The sequence below is a fragment of the Malaclemys terrapin genome, chromosome 7 (assembly GCF_027887155.1).
Source record: "Malaclemys terrapin pileata isolate rMalTer1 chromosome 7, rMalTer1.hap1, whole genome shotgun sequence".
Classification (NCBI taxonomy): domain Eukaryota; kingdom Metazoa; phylum Chordata; order Testudines; family Emydidae; genus Malaclemys; species Malaclemys terrapin.
Window position 1 is genome coordinate 30,959,719 of NC_071511.1, and position 18,769 is coordinate 30,978,487.

General features: G+C 51.6%; 1 protein-coding gene across 1 annotated transcript; it reads right to left on the reverse strand.

The window, feature by feature from the left end:
- Positions 1-8,171: 8,171 nt before the first annotated feature.
- Positions 8,172-12,602, reverse strand: LOC128839967 (cytoskeleton-associated protein 2-like). Its single transcript, XM_054033334.1, has 5 exons — positions 12,389-12,602; positions 11,507-11,714; positions 10,825-10,962; positions 9,919-9,988; positions 8,172-8,640 (listed from the first exon to the last, which is right to left on the reverse strand). Exons 1-5 carry the CDS (start codon positions 12,577-12,579, stop codon positions 8,561-8,563), a joined length of 687 nt encoding a protein of 228 aa, XP_053889309.1. The 5' UTR covers positions 12,580-12,602; the 3' UTR covers positions 8,172-8,560.
- Between the last annotated feature and the right edge of the window lie 6,167 nt (positions 12,603-18,769).

The window sequence follows — 18,769 nt, forward strand, 5'->3', positions numbered from 1 at the left end:
CTCTGCTCCCTGTCCCCTGACTGCTCCGATCCCTCTCCCCACTCCTGCCCCCTTGACAGCCCCCCCCAGAACTCCCAACCCATCTAAACCTCTCTGCTCCCTGTCCCCTGACTGCTCCGATCCCTCTCCCCACTCCTGCCCCCTGACAGCCCCCCCCCAGAACTCCCAACCCATCTAAACCTCTCTGCTCCCTGTCCCCTGACTGCTCCGATCCCTCTCCCCACTCCTGCCCCCTTGACAGCCCCCCCCAGAACTCCCAACCCATCTAAACCTCTCTGCTCCCTGTCCCCTGACTGCTCCGATCCCTCTCCCCACTCCTGCCCCCTGACAGCCCCCCCCAGAACTCCCAACCCATCTAAACCTCTCTGCTCCCTGTCCCCTGACTGCTCCGATCCCTCTCTCCACTCCTGCCCCCTGACAGCCCCCCCAGAACTCGCAACCCATCTAAACCTCTCTGCTCCCTGTCCCCTGACTGATCCGATCCCTCTCCCCATCCCTGCCCCCTGACAGCCCCCCCCAGAACTCCCGACCCATCTAAACCCCTCTGCTCCCTGTCCCCTGACTGCTCCGATCCCTCTCCCCACCCCTGCCCCCTGACAGCCCCCCCCAGAACTCCCGACCCATCTAAACCCCTCTGCTCCCTGTCCCCTGACTGCTCCGATCCCTCTCCCCACTCCTGCCCCCTGACAGCCCCCCCCAGAACTCGCAACCCATCTAAACCTCTCTGCTCCCTGTCCCCTGACTGCTCCGATCCCTCTCCCCACTCCTGCCCCCTGACAGCCCCCCCCCCAGAACTCCCAGCTCCCCACCCCCCTGCTCCTTGTCCCCTGACTGCCCCTTCCTGGGACCCCTGCTCCTAACTGCCCTCCAGAACCCCACCCCTAAGCCTCCCTGTTCCTTGTCCCCTAACTGCCCCCTCCTAAGACCCCCCCCAACTGCCCCCCAGGACCCTACCCCCTACCTGTACCCTGACTGCCCAAAACTTTCTCCACCCCCCCAAAAGCCCCCCCCCCCCCCGTTTCTTGACTGCCCCCTCCAGAACCTTCCTGCCCCCGGTCCCCCTTACCCTGCTGCTCAGAACAGGGTGTTGGGCTCTGTGCGAGCCGAGCCGGACACGTGGCTGCGCTCCCCAGCACAACAAAACCCGGTCCCTGGCCCTGCACAACAAAACCCGGTCCCTGGCCCTGCACAGTGCTGCCGGACCGGGCTGCAGGAGAGGCCAACTCAGAATGCAGGGCGGCTCCGGCTCCTCTACAGCTGCTCAGGAATCCAGCCCGGGATTTTTCTGCAGCCCTCCCAGCCGCTCGCTCTGCCGGGGGAGGGGGAAATCCCGGACATTGTGAGTGCTTTACAAATTCCCCCCGGACGCTATTTTTAGCGCGAAAAGGAGGACATGTCCGGGTAAATCCGGACGAATGGTAACCCTATTAGCATGTCACGTCGCTAGGACATCATCACGTGACATCATGGCAGTCTAGCATCAACCCACTATCACATCATTGTGCAACATCTCAACGGGGTCCCTTGACCTGATTGTCACATCCCTTTGTGAGGTCACTACATGTTATGAGGTCATGGTCTTACCCCACTTCAGCTCCCACTGTCATTGTGACGTATCTTTTTCCCATCAGCCCATCATTCCATCACTGTGTGACATTGCTTGAGCACCATGTGATGTCACAAACACCTCACTACATGACTATGATGCTGGCAGACAAAGTGCCAACTCATGCGAAGATCCCCTTGTCTCCACTGAACACTGAGAAATACACAGCTGGAACCAGTCTGGGACACCTGTGTGACAAACTGGGACTGTTCTTAATATGGTCTTTGAATGCTGAGTGGGGAGTTTGGCTGGGATAGTCTGCATTGGGGGATGGGAGACTGGCCTTGAGGGAAGATATCTGAGCATGTAACATGAGAACCCAGGAAGGGGGTTGGAGCCAGGTGACACCTCTGCCCCAGGGAAACTGAACAAAAGCTGGGGAAGGAGACGCGGGGGGGGGCGGGGGGAGAGAGAGTTGCAGGAGCTGGCTGATGGAATGGCTGGGAGGGAGATGGGGTTCTGACCCCCCAAGGGGGGTGTGGTGCCCCTGGGACCCCAAGATGAGCCTAACTGGGGGGGGGTCCTGTTGTCTGTGCCTGCAAGACCTGTCTTGGACTGTATTCCTGTCGTCTAAATAAACCTTCTGCTTTACTGGCTGGCTGAGAGTCATGGTGAATCGCAGGAAGCCGGGAGTGCAGGGCCTTGTGTCCCCCCACACTCCATGACAACCTGTATGACAATATTGTTAAAATGGGTTGTTAGAATTATAAGACTCTGTGTAGATTTTACCAAATGCTTGTGAGTGGCTGCATGCATTAATCTCACTCATAGCCACTGTATCCCACATTGTAAGCTAATATTTAAGCATTTGTAGTTTAAGCCTCTGTCATTGTAAATCACCAGACAGGAGAGAGACATTTGATTGACTAGTGTGAAATGCTGGTGGCCATGGAAGGGGTTATGTCCTGCCTGACAAGGAAGGCCCATCCACGACAGCCAGACTAGAGTGGAACATTACAAGGGATCACAGACTTTGTTGTTTACTCTCCTCCCCCCATAAAGAAGAGACTTGCAAGTGAATTCCTCCCATCCACTGAGTTTGCAATTTAAAGCAGGGGTGGGGGAAGGGAATAAAAAACCTTAACAAGGAGGAACTGGATTTTCATGCTGCCTGGACTCTGGGGGCAAGAATTACAAGGCTTATGCAAAAGATCCCAGTGCTTAGCTGGGGTAGCCAAAGGACACACCAAGCTTGCTTATTGTAGATGCTTCTGTTACTTTTTTTAACCTTAAGATTGGAACTCACTTGTGTGTATCTATGTTTTCCTTCTTTCACCTTGTAAATAACTATTTCCTTTATAATAAATCTTTAGATAATGTATAATACAATTGGCTACAAGCATTGTCTTTGGTGTCAGATCTAAGGTGAAATTGACCTACAGTAAGTGACTAGTCCTTTGGGATTGGGAGTAACTAGACTATTGCTGTGATCCTTGGCGTAAGGGTCCATCTGTCACAAAAGTAGCAAGACAGACTGGAATATGACTGTGACTCCATGTTAAGGCTAGTGTAGTGCCTGAGGATACACACTTGATAATTGGTTGTTGCAATCTTAAATATAGAACCCACAGCCAGTTTGGGGTTTGGGTCCTGGTTCTTTACAGTCTGCCCTGCAGTTGATACTCAGGCTCCTGGGCCACTGCAGGATAGCTTGACAGCGATATCACATCCTCCTGTGTCATTATGTGACCTCACACCATCCTGCTCTACCCCTCGCAGGTGCAATTCCCCAAAACACCTTCACTTCACCAACTCCACACTACCACCACCCCCTGCCACGTTCTGGTGTCACATCAGGACCCTCCCATGACCTCAGTCCCATCTAAGACTGACCTCCCCTCTGTCCATTGTAAGGGTGCAATCACCTCACACTCTCACCTCAGAGTGAAACACCCAGCACTGATGCACTCGCTGAGCTTGGAAGGTCCTACAAGATCCTAGGATGTATCAGGAGAGAGATTTCCACGTGAGATGTGGAAGTATTCATGCCACTGGACAAGGCACTAGGGTAAGACCTCATCAGGAACACAGTGTGCTGTTATCATCCCCGTTCAAGAAAGAGGAATCCAAATTGGCCCAGTGCAGAGAAGGGCTCCTAGTCTGATCAGGGGAAGGCAGAGCTGATCTTATGAGAACAGACTGAAAGTGCTGAGCTTCTTGAGCCTGGCAGGGGGATCTAGTTGTTCACTATAAATACACTTGGGGGAGGGGTCAACCTTAGGCAGGGAGATCAGCTACTGACACTAAAGGACAAAGTTGGCACAAGAACAAATGGTGGCAAACTGGTCAAGGATAAATTGAGGCTGGAGATGAGAAGGTTTCTACCCATCAGAGGAGGGAGGGACTGGAGCAGCCTCCCCCTCAGAGCAGTGGGGGGCAAATAACCCTGCTAGATTGAGGATGGAGCTAGATACGTTTTTGACCAGGATTCTACGATGGGGCTGCCTATGCTAGCAAGGCCTGAAATTGATGACCCAGGAGGCCCCTTGCAGCCCTATGTACAGAATTCCTTGGCTAGGGGCAGGAAGAGGCAGAAATTCCCAAGGAATTTTGCTCACTTAGGGCTGGATTGTCCTGGGGCAAAAAAGAGATCAGCACCAGTCTCTCAGTCACTTTGGCTAGGGCATCTCATTTCCTTAGGCCATCCCAGCCTCAAGCTTTGTCTACACTGATTAAATTGAGCAGCATAGCTCTTCCGGAAGAATTCCTCCATGGGGAGTCTATTCTGGCACAAAAGTGATTTCATTACAGAAGAGTGTGTCCACACAGAGTTTGGACAGGGAGCTTGAGGAGAAAGGCATACTGTTTTCCCCTCTCATTCTTTACATCTCTTCCTATTTTTGAGCACCACTACGCATTGAACTGAGGGCTCCAGGCATTATGAGGTCAGAAGGGACCACTGGGATCACCTAGCCTGACCTCCTGCACACAGGCTATAGAACTGCCCTGACTTAATTGGTGTTTAAATTAGAGCAGAATAAAACTAAAAAATAAATAAATATCCACCCCAGATTTCAAAGTTGCCACTACTAGAGAAGCCATCAAAGGCCTTGAGAAGTCATTCCAGTGGTTAATTACCCTCACTATGAAAAATGGGCACCTTATTTCCAACCTGCATTTGTCTAGCTTCAAACTTCCACCACCAGAATCATGTTAGACCTTTGTCTGCCAGATTGAAGAGATCTTTATCATCAAATGTAGAGACTGGGATCAAGTCACCTCTTAACCTCCTCTTTGGTAAACTAGATAAAATTTTGCTCTACGGACCTTTGAGTCCTTCAGTCAAGATTGGCCATCACTTTCTGAGAGGTAAAAAAATATTCTGTGAGCGAGATCAATGGCCCAGCCTCATTGCGATACTTTGTGCAGTCCTGGTCACCCCATTTCAAGAAGGTGATTACAGAACTAGGGTAGGGAGTGGGGTTTAGAGAAGAGCAACGAGAAGGCTCCAAGGCCTGGGAAAACTACATGGAAAGACTAGGATTGTCCACCTTCAAAAGATGACAAAGAAGGGACTGGATAAAAGTCTATACAATAATGCTGAGAAGATCATTTTCTTAGCCCATTGCTTGGACCACTTCACTCCTCTATTTGCATCCCTCCATTGGGGCTCTGTCTATATTGCATCAAACATCAGCCACCTGTCTTTCCTCTCAAAGCCCTTCACAACCTAGCCCCACCTGACCTATCACCTCTCATTTGCTATCAAGGTGTCATCTCTAACCTCTGATTAGCCCACTACACTGGCCCCCCACTACTTATATTTTCAAACAAACACCCTTATCCTTTCCCCAGGCTGCCCCTCATGCTTGGGGGAGCTCCCCATAAATGCCCACAACAGATCAGCCTCGTTCTCCTTCAAACTCACCTTTGCTGGGACGCCTACAAACACACGGACATCAGTTAGGCTGCCCATGATGTCAACCAATAGCATCTCATTGTTTATTGGGCTTCCCCTGGCTGTCCTTTCCTGTATTAGCCTTCGCTTGTCAGCTCTTTGGGTAAGGGACTGGCTTTTTGTTCTGCATTTGTACAGCACCTACCAGAATAGGGGCTCCTGGAAACTATGGTCATACAAATAATAGATATAGGGAGATTCTGTTGTCCCAATCTCTTAACACGAGATCAAGGCAACATTCAATGGAACCAAAATGAGGGAAATTAAAAAGTGAGCAAAGGAAACCAAGACTGCATGTTTTTCCAGCAGATCTGCTCTACTCACTCAACCAGGAATTTATTCAGGGCAGTCCTGGGGCCTGTGCTATTCTGGAGGTCAGACCAAGTCACCACAACAACCCCTTCTAGCCTCAAATTCTACATTGCTGTTTATCTCATCTCAAGCCAGAGAGAATTGTGGGAACTGGATCCCCACCTCCCACAATTCCCTGAGGAGAGTGCTGCTGGTATCCCATAATGCACTTCCACAATGCCCCAGGAGGCAAGGCTGTGGCCAGTAGCACAAAAGCCCACTAGAATACCAACCTGGTCTGGTCACCCTACCTGCTGCACATCCTTTCCTGATGCACGTTCCTACTGGGAGGCCAGCCCTGACAAAAGCAGCCACGTGTGCACACATACTAGTACCACAGCAATGGCAGCTGCTGTACAGCACCCAGGAAGGTGCCACTAATGCTGCCCAGTGGCCTTTGAGTGCCAACCTGGGTGTTATTCCCCAATACCTCAGGGCAGATCTGCCCTGACATTAGACCTTTCCACAGGTCTAAGGTACCACACAGCATCAGTAGGAGTATTCCAGGATGACATAGGAAGATTAAAGAGATTTTATTACCTTTAATATGAGCATGCTTTTCCCTACAGCTTTCCTTGGAAGTGACACCACACTAGTGAGAGTCAGGCATTGTGGGATAAAGTTTTCAAGTCACCCAACTGCTTTTCAGAGTTTTTTTTCAAAACCCAGTAGGAGTCAGGAACTTAAGTGCCAGATTTCCAACAGGTAGTTTGGGAGCCTAGTGGGTAGAAGACTGGACTGGGACTCAGGAGAACTGCATTCTATCATCAACTGCCACTGGCCTGCTGGGACATGTTGAGCAAGTCACATCCCCTCCCTGGGCCCTAGTTTCCCCATCTATAGAATAGGGAGTGCAATACCAACTTCCTTTGTAAAGTAATTTGACATTTACAGATGAGACATACAAGTCATAGGTTCAAAAAGGCAGAGGGGATCACCTAGTCCGAGTGCATAACAACCCACAGGACCTGCCTGAATTAGTTCCTGGTTGAGCTAGAGCAGATCTTGGGGTGGGAAGAGAACAAAACAAAAACTACATCCAATCACAATTTTTGAATTAACAGCCATGGGGGGGGGGTGTGTGTGTGTGTGTGTGGAAATCCACCACACTGTAATAGCCAGTTACAAAATTAAGAAATATCATGAGCATTTGGGACACTGCAATAGAGTCCCAGCTGCACAAATATCTGTTGCCATTAAAAAAAAAAATAATTCTAGGCAGCATGGCTGTAGTGAAGAGGCTGCACACACAGGTAGTGCAACTTTAGGGACTCAGACACCCACTACAAGAGCTCATGATTTAAGCTTTTTTTTTTTAATAAGGGGGGGGGGGGGCAGCGCAAGGCTAGAACCAACTATAGCTACTTTAAGCAAACCCACCATTAGCTCTCCCCTACAGTGTGTAGAGAAATTGTATTTTGAGTTGACAACATTGGACCAGAACTCCAAGCTGCAAAGCAGGTCTAGACATGGATGATTAGAGGTGACCTTCACTTCAAACTGGATTGTTTAGTTGTTTGTTTGGTTCCCTGCCCTCTTTCAATGGATCAGCTCAGACTTTAAGGCCACAGGGGACCACTGCCATGTTGTCATACCTCCCTCGTAACTGTCCATACAATTTCCCTAATTAATTCCTGCTTAAACTAGAGAGGACTTTTTAGAAAGAGACCCAAGAGATTTCAGATTTCCAGTGATAGGGAATCCACCACAGACCTTGGGTAGCTGTTCCAAACAGTTATTTACCCTCCTGTTAAAAATCTGCACCTTATGTTTTAGTCTGCATTTGTAACACTACAGCTTCCAGCCATCGACTCTTGTTAGAGCTTTGTCTGCCAGAGTGAAGAGCCCTCTATCAAGACAGCTGGTCAAAAGGTCTCCAACAGAGCAACTGTTTGGTTAAATCAGCATTTTCCAACCAAACAAGCATCTCACAGGAATGTATCACCAGTTTCGCTGAAAGAATGCTCAAACAAATAAAGTATTTTTATCATGCACATTTAGATTAGACCTGCAAGATGAAGGGAAGCTCTTCAACTAGATAATTTACCTATTTCCTAAACAAAAATTCCATTGGTCATTTTGATTTTTGTTCCAAGTCAGGCCAAAAGGAAGTTTCGATCCTCTCTACAGATGAGACTTCTCTTCCCCATGGAGATACTTATCAACTGATCAAGTTACCCCTTCACCACCTCTTTCACAAGCTAAATACACCGTGCTCCTCCAGTCCAGCTTAACACAGTTTCTAGCACAACGTAGAATCTTTAATAAAGACTTTATTGAAGAATTCAGTACAGGTTACATAAAACATGCCTTTGCAAACAGCTTGGTGACAGACAATAGATATAAAAGCTAGAAGGGAGCAATCCTGGAATTCTGATCCAACCGTAAAAAATGATAGACATTTAGATCTGCAGCCCTTTTAGGGGGTTACAGCTTCTCCTAGTTCAGTCCCCTCCCTGTCATGAAACATCTCTTTAGGGTTCCAATGTTTTGGATTCCCTACAAGGGTCCTCAACAGCTAGGACAGGAAATACCCCATGCCATGTGCGGCTTTGAGGGGGCTGTGCATGACTGGGAGGCTAAAGAGACAGTCCTGGGAGCTTCCAAATGCAGACAGGATGGAGATCTCTTCTGAGAAGAATTTGGGAAGGAGAGATCAGCCAGGGCAGATTGAGCAAGGGATATAGGCCAGTGGCACAATGGGTTCACTCTGCAGCCAGAGAAGAGTGGTGAGGGGCAGAGCGTGGCAGCTTGGGTAGTCTCTTCCACACACTGATCTGCAGCGCTAGAGACAAAGGGATAATTTCACCGTCGGGGCATCAGTTCAGGCACCAAATCCAACGCAACCACCTTCCAGGATAGGCATATCTGCTGCTTGTCCCTCCCAGCTCCCCCAGTGTACATCCTTCACAGGTGAGCTGCCATCCCGCCCCACTAGGGTGACCAGAGAGCAAGTGTCAAAAATTGGAACACTATTTTTTTCCTGGGTGGGGAGGGGATAGTTGCATATATAGACAAAGCCTCTAATATTGGGATGTCTGGTGACCCTACACCCCACTCATTCACACAGCATCACTGCCACCCCAGCCTGCTCTTCATCACATGCTAGGAAGCCCCCAGCCCCTCCTTAGCCTGTGTAGAGGTGGACCATGCAGGCCAGGTACCCACCAGTGAGCTGGAACTGTTCATCCCAGGAATCCACCCACAGATCCCCTCCCAGGAATCTGCCTCACCCCATCCCACATCTTCAGTGGGGAGCCTCAGTGTGCTGGCTGGGAACTAAGTATTAGGGACCCTAACAAGGGCATTTTGCCATGCACAGCTCTGCCTAGTCACTTGCATCCCCATACAGGCAGGAGAGCTACCAACTCCTCCATCCACATCAGCATCCCTGCAATGTTGGAGAGCAATACCAGTGCAACTCTTCCATACAGGCCTATTCCAGCCCAGCCCACAGCCCCTGGAAGAGTGCCAGGCAGTATTCGACCATCACTCTCTGCGGTAAGAGTGCACCTCCAGCAGCACAGCACCCCCTAGTGCCAGGCACTGATTGGGAGCACACAGCACAGCACCTCTTAGCATCACACAGGGGTCAGCACAGATTCAGGTGAAAACACCCACAATGAGCCCCCAGCAACACAGCACCCCCTAGTGGCACATTGGCACCACCACTGACTCCTAAAATGAACAGGAGTACTTGTGGCACCTTAGAGACTAACAAATTTATTAGAGCATAAGCTTTCGTGGACTACAGCCCACTTCTTTGGATGCACACTGCTTCCTAGACACCATCCTGGCACATGGGTCAGGTTGCACACAGTCACCTACCCAAGGACCAACCCACCACTACTCTGCTTAGGCCCTGGGCTCTGTCAGGAGCCACATCATGGAGCCCCAGACCTGAAGGGGCCATTAAGTCATCTCAGCTGAGCCCAGTGAACTCTGTAAGGCAACACTTAGGCCCACAATTGAATTCAGACCCTAAAGCAGGAAAACCCAGATCCACTCAGGACTCCTCATCTGCCCAGCCCCAGGGCCCAGCTCAGCCATAGGGCTCACTTACTAGATGCATACAGGAGTCTCTTGCCATTGTCCACAGCCTTCACTGATCCACACTGCTCATCTGCTAGATGCTGGCGAGAGAAAGGACACGGGTGAGGCCCAACACCCCACTGAGCTTATGGGGCTCACCCCCAGCTTCCACCTATTCTACGCAGACTGTCCCATACAGCTATCAGCTCAGGGTGTGGGGTTTAGAAAAAGCATATACATATACATAGGGACAAGTCCTAGGGCAGATGCAGTAAATGTAGTATAAAAGGCCTTATCCTGGAATAGCTTGTTCCCCTTCCTGGATGATAGTAAATGATACCAGCATGAAGCACCTTTCTACTCTGCATCCACACTAGGGGAGGCCTTGTGACTAGAGCACTGGACTGAGACCCAGGACACCTGGATTCTATTCCAGCTCTGCTAGGGGACCTTGGGCAAGTCACTTTGCCTTCTGGTGCCTCAATTTCCTCAGCTGTAAAATGGGGAGGGGGACACTGACCTCCTTTGTGAAGCACTGATGAAGAGCACAAGAGGGCAGGGTCAGAGGTTTAGGCAATACAGCAATAGGGGCACAGAGCATTTTGGTCCCCACAGAGGAGCAAACCCAGGACACTGCCCCAGGCTCCTTGTTAACCCCAGAGTTTAATCCCCCAAAACCTGAGCCGCTAGCCCTGAGTTAGGTCTGTTAGGAACTCTATCCCCTTGGGTTGCCAGGGGATTTCAGAACAGGAAAGGACACAGGGGGAGCCATGTCTCAGGAACCCCTGACCAAGAAGCCAGCTCAAAGTCATGACACAAGATCTACCTCTGCCTCTGTAGCAGCCCCCCACCCCCCCAGAGTTCAAGCCAATTGCAGCATCAATATGGATTTTAAGGGGCGAGGGGGATGGTTCTGTGGCAGGGAGAGGAGCCTCACCTGAGGCCCCTTGCCGGCAGGGCTGGTGTGCCCAGCAGCCCCTGCAGGCTGTTGGAGATGGACCCAGTACTCCACTGAGTCCTGGGGCCCCTGAGTCGCTGGGTCCCATGGAACTACCGCCTCCTCCCTGCGGGCGCCCTGGGGGTAGAGGCAGATGGGAGCAGGGTTAGTGGCAGCCTGGCACACCTCTCAAGCCTCCCACACAGCCAAAAGCACACAACAGGCCCCTCCCCATCACACTACAGACCCTCTGATCCTGCCCCACAGGACTCTGCACAGCCCACTCCCTGCCTCAAACAAATTCTGCCATCCCAGACCAGTCCCTTCCCCTCCCCCAACTCAGCACAGCCTGCTCCCTCCAGCCAGATATTTCCTTGTGCTGCCACCAGTGCCCACCCCCTTAAAATCCTGACCATTCACTCCAGTGCCAACTGCTAGATCCATGACCCCTGCTGACCTTAACCCCCCACCCCAGACGGCTTCCCACCAACTGTGCTCCCAGCACTGCTGCACCCATCCCCTTCCAACCACCCCCCCCCTCAGCCAGAATCTACCCCTCTACTACACCCCACAGCCAGACACTCCCCTGCTGCTCCAGGACTAGCAGGACCTCCCCCACCCCACAAATTCCCCTGCAGTGAATTCCTCCCAAGCTGTATCCAGCCAGGCATGGAATGGATACCCCGCCAGCTTGGCTGGGCTGCTCCAGAACTGCCAGGCTGGCTTGGTCTGGCTCAGATCTCGTCTCCTCTTCATCCGTTATGGTGGTCCAGGAGGACAGGACAGGGGGCTCCTTGGACAAGCATCTCTTGGGCGGAGCAGGGATCATTACACATGGGGGTCTCTTCAGCACCTTTCCCTTGGCAGCTTGCCATTCTGCCAGCTGAGCCCTGGGGGGGGGGGGGGGGAAGAGCGGGTCAAGGGGTGAGTGCCCACCCGAAACACTTCCCACCTTCCAGGAAGAGGGGTGGTGTTACAGTAAGACATCTCCCTAGACACAGACCCCCTTAATCCCCACCCCTCTGTTTGAGACGCAAGCCTCAGCAAAGAAGAGCACAGGACATTTTGGGGGGAGGCTGCATCTCAGGAGCCCTGTGACCAAGATTCTCTGAATTTAGGCCAAGAGACCTATTCCACTCTGCAAAGCTGCACCCCAAATTTCAAGCAAATGGCACCACAAGATGGCCTTGGAGAGGACTGAAATATCTGTGGTTTTGCCACAGAGGTTGACGATCTAGACTGCCCGCAAAGCACCGCTGCCCTAGTGCAAGCTGGGGGTCTACAGGAGCTCTCTGAACCCAACTGTTAGTTTGAGAGGTACATGGAGGAACCTGACCCAGCTGGACTCAGTGGGAGGACAATGCATTGGGCTGAGACTCAGGATATGCCATTGCTGATGGGGTCAATAGCAGGGGGCCCCCCCTTTGCTGTCAAACCTGCCCCTCTGGCAAGGGGATCATGACTGCTGCCAAGAGGAGCCCCCCCCACATTACCCCCACACTCCTGTGTTGGGCAGAAGGGCCTTGGTGCCAGTGCAGGATGAAGCAGGCAGCACCCCACTCACCTCCTGGCATTGACAGCTGGTTTGACCACAGCAAGCTTGTGCCTGCTGGTGGGTTTGGGCTCCCAGGCAGCAGGACGGGGAGGCTCAAACGGCATCACTGCCCTGGGCGAGGGGATGGGTCTCACTCTACCAAGAGCTGGCTTGGTTGGAGGCAGCAGGATCCTGCTGCCCCTGAGCTGGGTGTGGTCCATGGCACGGCCTGTTTTCAGGGTAGCGCTAGCCAGCCAGGCCCCTGCAGAAGCCCTGCGGGAGGTGATGGTGTTGGGAGAGTGCCCCACAGGCTGCCAGGCAACACCCAGGCTGGCCTCCGCAGGCAGGTTCCGGCGGAAGGAGCAGGTTTTGGAGGGCACAAGCCTGCCCAGGTAATAGCCCAGGGGAGATTTCCTGGGCACCAAGGTGAAGCCGAGGCCCAGCCGCTCGGCAATGCTCTGCTTCTCCTTCTGGCTCCTCAAGTGCTTCCTGAGACACGCCGGCCTCTCCCTCGGCTCGCCAACTCTGACCGGGGTGCTGGGATCTTCCCACCAGCTGCCAGCACCAGCCATGGCCTTAAGTGGCATGATCCTGGAAAGTGGGAAGCTGTAGCGGGCTGTGGCATCTCTCTGGGTCTGGAAAACAAGAGGGGGACCCATCTCAGAGCCTAACCATTCACGCTCAGGGCTGGTTCAATGGGACGGCCCTGGATAGTGCATCAGCCACTGGGATAGAACCCAGTACCTCTGGTTCTAGAGCAGTGATACTCTGAGGCTCATGAAAATCCCAGGTGACACTGGGCCAACTGGGCATTAAGGAAAGAAATTCCCCATTGCCCCCAGGTGCATGGGCTGTCCGGGGAGACTCCAAAACCATAGCCACATCACACACATGGGTAGCAAACCGCATGGAGTGGCGCAATCGCTGTGAATGGGAACAAACACGCGCGCGCACACACACACACTATTTGCTGTGTGGTTTTGTTCATGGGCAGTTCTAGACAAAGCAAAAATTAATTTGACCCAATCAAAAAAATTCTACTTTTGTTAAGTTTTTGCCAAAAAGTAAAAAATTAATTTGGGTCAAATAACTGGTTTCATTTTCAGCTATTTCTACCTGTTCATTTTTTTTTAAAACATTCAAGAAAATTTTGAAGTGAAAAAGTTGGGAGTATGGGTTGAAATATTTTGGGGGGTTTGAATATTTTTGGGGTTCCTCCCCCATCCAAAAAACAATTTGGCAAACCAGCATGAATTTGCTAAACATTCTGGTGTTGCCAAATCTACATTTTTCCACCCAAAGGGTTTTGGCCAAAAAAATCCCCAAACAAAAACCTCACCCCAACTCTGCTGGGAGGAAGTCTCCAGGCAAGCAAGTGTCACAGTGCTGCAGTGAGGCAGGCAAGATCAAACCAGATTTCATAGTAGTATAGGGTTTGGAAGGTAAAGTCCAGTCCCCCCCATGCAGAGGCACAACCAATAAACCTAGGCCATCCCTGACAGATGTTTATCCAACCTAGTCTTAAAACCAGGAGCACCACCAGCTTTTCTGCTGCCCTAGGTGGCAAAAGGTCCCGCCCCGAAATGCCACCCCCCACAGAGGCAGCGGAAGGTCCCGCCGCCAAAATACTGCCACAGTCGCCACCCCCCAAATTGTAGTGCCCTAGGCGACCGCCTAGGTCACCTAATGGGTTGTGCCGGCCCTGTTTAAAACCCTCCCATGCCAGGGGAGAGACAGCCTCCCTTGGATGCCTGCCCCAGAGCTTAACTGCCCTTAGAGTTAGAGTGTCCTTTTGCAGCAGGCCACAGCCCAACAAATATACTTCCCTCTGTTTCCCTTCTCATGGACTCCACTTCAGTCTCTCTTGCTTCAATGCCCTTCCTTGGGGGCAGTTTGTTATTGAACCCATAGTGCAAATCAGTCTATAAGAAGAGTCCCAAACAGGCCATTTCCCATAACTGGTGGACATGGTCCATAAAATCCTGCTCTTCCAAGCAGGGAACCACACCAGCCTTGCTGCTGGGAGTCCTTCCACATCGTACTCCCATGTCTTCTGCCACACCTGGGCTCCTTGTGGGTCTTCTCTCTACCTACCAGGATGGTCACCCAAGGCCTTCCAGCTGGAGTGCAAATCCTGCTCTTCCCACTGGGAACCCCCCAGCCTCTCCATTGGGAGATCATGCCTGCCCCTACTCTCCCAGCCTTCTCACTAGTTCCCCAGGTCCAGTTTTCTGGACAGCCCCTCTGCTGCTCCCCTGCCTTTGACCCCCAGCTTGGGCTCTCCAGTTTAGAGCCAGCAGGCAACTCCCTCTGCTGCGCCTCCTCCAGCCTCAGCCCTGCTCTGGCTTGGCAGGTCAGTCCACAACCCCCCCCCCCCCCTCCCCTTGCTGCCCTCCTTGCCTTCAACCATCCCCAGGAAACACCTTCTGGCTCAAGCAGCACTCCCCTGTCCCTGCTCCTGACTGACTATTTCACCAAGTATCGTGACTGACCCCAGGGTCCCTCTTGCATTGGAACTCCGATTCTCCATTACCCTCTCCGGCCCCAGGTGCTGCCCTGCCCTCTTAAGTGGTCCCATGGGAGCACCTTTTCTGGGCCAGGGGAACTGGATCTGTGACACTAGCCTAAACACCCAATGCTGCAAACCCATCCTCTTGGCCCACCCTCAGTGGAGAACAATTGATCCTCATCCTCTTTATAACAACGCTGTACTCCTCTGAAGACTTGGGTCCCCCTCAATCTGCTCTTCCCTAGGCTAAACATGCCCAGTTCTTTCAACCTGTCCAGATAGGACAGTTGTTCTAAGCCTTGAGTATTATTTTTACAGTTCTGCTCCACACCCGAATTTTCTTGAAGTGTAGCACCCAGAATTGGATGCAGGACTCCAGCTGAGGCCTCATCGTGCCTAGTGAGCAGAATAATTACCTCCTGTGTTTTACATGCACCACTTGAGTTAATACACCCCAGCCTGATGCTGCAGCACAGGACCCTAGCATCAGCTGGTATAACGGTGTTCTGGCCTCACCCGCCTGTCACAGCATACGCATCACCCAGCCCATTGGCAGCCTCTCGCACTACAGGCAGCCCAACGGGCAACTTACCATTTCCCTCTGCAGCTTCCAAGACCTGTGACTGGTGGCCAATACCCAATCACTGCCACTGGCTTTGGGAAGAGAAGAGCCACATTAGCTTAAGCCATGGCCCTGAAGCAGCAGCTACAGGAACACAGCCATGGGGTTTGGAACAACCTCATTAGTTAACAGCCAGCTGGACGCATAAGATCAGTGTTAACTACCTTACACCCACAGACACCTGATTTTCACAGCTGCTGAGCACTCACAGTGATAGATTGGGTCAGGGGTACAATGGGTCTTACCCTCCTCCCCTAGGATCCTACAAGCCAGACACCTACACTCTAGGAACCACAGAGGTAAGGCAGCTACCTACCTCTGGGAGAAGAGGAGGGGATAGTAGCTGGAGATACATGTGTGTTTACCAGAGGACCTAGGATAGAGGGATCAAGGTTTGTAAAGAGATGCATGGGGAGGGGGGGGTTGGGAAAGAGAAATCAGGCTTTGTATGAGGCTGGTGTGAGTGCACAGGCTGGGATAGGAGAGCAGGAGGAATCAATTTGCAGGGGGCCAACCTCAAGGGTCTTCAAATTGCTCTCCCAGAGCCCTCCAGGACCCATAAGCTGCTCAGGAAGGTTTTACCTCAGGCCTATTTGCAGCCAATCTAGCTGACACAAGAAGCCACCCAGGGATACGTGGGCACCCCCACAACACACAGCAACAGTTTCCTACAAAGTGGCCCACCCAAAGGATGCTGATGTCTCCCCACAATGCATTCCACTTCCCCCAATGCAGCATGAGCACAGTGCACTAGCACAAATAGCCCAGGGCAAACACATTTCCCCACTAGCTTTGCAGGTGGCACCACACAAACCAGTCTTTCCCCTGATGAGACTCTAGCATACAGAAGGGAGGCACCAAGCACTTTACATTAAGCAGGGCTCACAATATCCTGCATCATGTAGACAGGAGAGGGGACTAGCCTCAGGTGACAAAATCAAAGGTAGGGCAATCCCTATGATTTGTTCCCTCTCCCCTATGTTAAGAAAAGCTGCCTTGCACCCCAGCTAGCCACATTCTCTTTTGTAATAGCTAGGAGCCCTCAAAGCAGAGCAAGGATACAACACACACACACACACACACACCACCCTCTCTGAACAAATCATCTAGTGAACCAGAGCTGCAAAACCAGAATACCCTAAACAAGCTCAAACAACCAACTAACCCCAACAATCAAACCACTAGGACCTTCAATACAGACAGGCTCCTTACCATACTAGCACCCTCTCAGCTGCCTCAGTCACACCTACCCCAAACTCCTGCTATTTCTCTAACCATCCAGCCAATCAGCATCAGGATGGTATCCTTTGGTCAACAGGGATTTGAGGACCCATCCAGCTATCCCAACACGACATTGGCTGGGTAGCTAGCTCCACCCCTGGGGAAGGAGGGGTCTGGCAAGGCAATTCCACATTAGATAAAGGGGGCATGAAGTGTCTAACTCTCCCTGGTTTCTCTAGGGGATGTTTGGAATAATCCTGGTTTTCTGGGTCTAGTATTAGAAGGGGAACATAACTAAGGTTTCTTAGGTAGAATTAAAATGCTGATCTCTCTGGCTTAGCATATGAGTGGGCAAGCTTTCTGTGGGGCCATAGGCCCATCCACCCCATTGCCCCCATCTCAGATCCTACTCCACCTCCCGGGGAAGCAGATGGAGCAGATCTGGGATTTAGAAATCTTTGGGTGTAAGTCTAGACCCTGCAGCAGGCATCACTTTCTTCCAAATGGGCTGAGTTCTGTATTAGTTTCTGTAGATCTTTCAGTGACTAGGATGTTGGATGGGGACTCAGGATGCCTGGGTTCTATTCCCAGCTCTGCCACTGAGCTATGGGGTGACTCTTCCCCTCTCATCCTTTGACTATTTCAATTGTAAACTCTCTGGGGCAGAGACTGTTTTTCACTGCGTGTCTCCAGCACCTGGCACAATGGGGCCCTGACCTTGATTGGTTCCTCCTGGTTCCATTGTAGAAAATAAAATCCACTAGCTATATGAACAGTCCCATCTCCTTGCCAAAGGCAGCATGTTTCAGAGAGATCTCTAGCAAGCTGGAAAGCTTTGATCAGTGCACTCTGCAGCCTCTGAACTCAAGTAGCTGCAAAATAGGCATGAACCAGCTCTAGCTCCAGGATGAGGACTCCTGGGTTCCAATCCTGGTTCTCTACCCAACTCCCTCTGTGAGCAGCAGTGACACACACCCATATGCCTCAGATTTCTGTGTGAAACAGTGAGAACTTACCCAGTGTGAGGGGCCTTGCAAATTAAAGCTACATGAAGGCTGTTTGCTCTGGCCAGTCCAGGTGCAAATGATCCCAAATGCATAAGCTCCCATCGCTTGGGGAATATTATCCCCCACATTGTGCTGCTAAGCAAGTGTACACTTGCTTAGCAGCACAAAATAGCCCTAGGGGGATCTACTGCATTTACCCATTTGGGTACTTAAAGAGTTAACCCAACCCACTCCTGAGCCTAGTTACAGGATCTCTCATCTAACTTTCCTCCAGCCCCTTAAATGATCTGTGCCATTCTCCTCCAACCGCCTCTCCTGGCCATAGAGAAGCACTACCTGCATCTAAGAAGACTCTAGTTGGCTCCTTGCTGTTCCAATGTCATGATCCAACTGTAACCAACTGCTGTAGGGAGATGGGGTGTTACGGCACAAGGGTGAGTGGCATCGCTGCAAGGTTAATTTCAGTCCTGGATCAGAACAAAAAAACCTGCCACTATGGATCTGAACATGAATCAAAGTCTCTGTCTCTCCCCATCAGGAAAAGGGCCGCTAGTATGGGAAGAGAAGGGTGGGGCTGGGCTGCTTCTGCCCCCTACATGTTAAACTAAAATGCTTTCCCTAGCCAAGCCACCTGCAAGAGTAACAGCCCAGTAACACAATCACAGCTGCAGCTTGGTTGGTGCATTCAGGCCTCCTGCTTTGGCCCACTGCATTCAAATGGGGTGCATCTCCTTTGTGATGGCTTGCAAATATAATAGGGGTGCTGAGCATGTACCCTGCAGGGAGCTGGGCTTCCCGGGAAATCAAGCTCTGTTCTCAGCTGGCATTTCTGCCCTGCCCAGCCTAATCCCCTGTTTGGTCAAGGGTAGAGGGAAAAGCTGCTACTGCTGCCTCCTGCATTAACAGATGACCCCATGGCATCCTTCATGCTTAGCTGCCCTGCCACAGCCCAGGACTGCCACATACTATGGGGCAGTGATAACTAGTTGAGTAGGACTGCCCTTGTTACTGCTGGGTCATCCTGTCAGCACAGCATATGAGGAGCCCAGGAG

Excerpts from the sequence above, each read along its gene's own strand:
- LOC128839967 (XM_054033334.1), bottom strand. The coding sequence starts at position 12,579 with ATGGACCACACCCAGCTCAGGGGCAGCAGGATCCTGCTGCCTCCAACC. Across the intron at positions 10,963-11,506 it reads AGCCCAGCCAAGCTGGCGGG|GGCGCCCGCAGGGAGGAGGC; the intron begins GTATCCATTCCA and ends CTCTACCCCCAG. Across the intron at positions 8,641-9,918 it reads GAGACTCCTGTATGCATCTA|CGCTGCAGATCAGTGTGTGG; the intron begins GTAAGTGAGCCC and ends CTTTGTCTCTAG.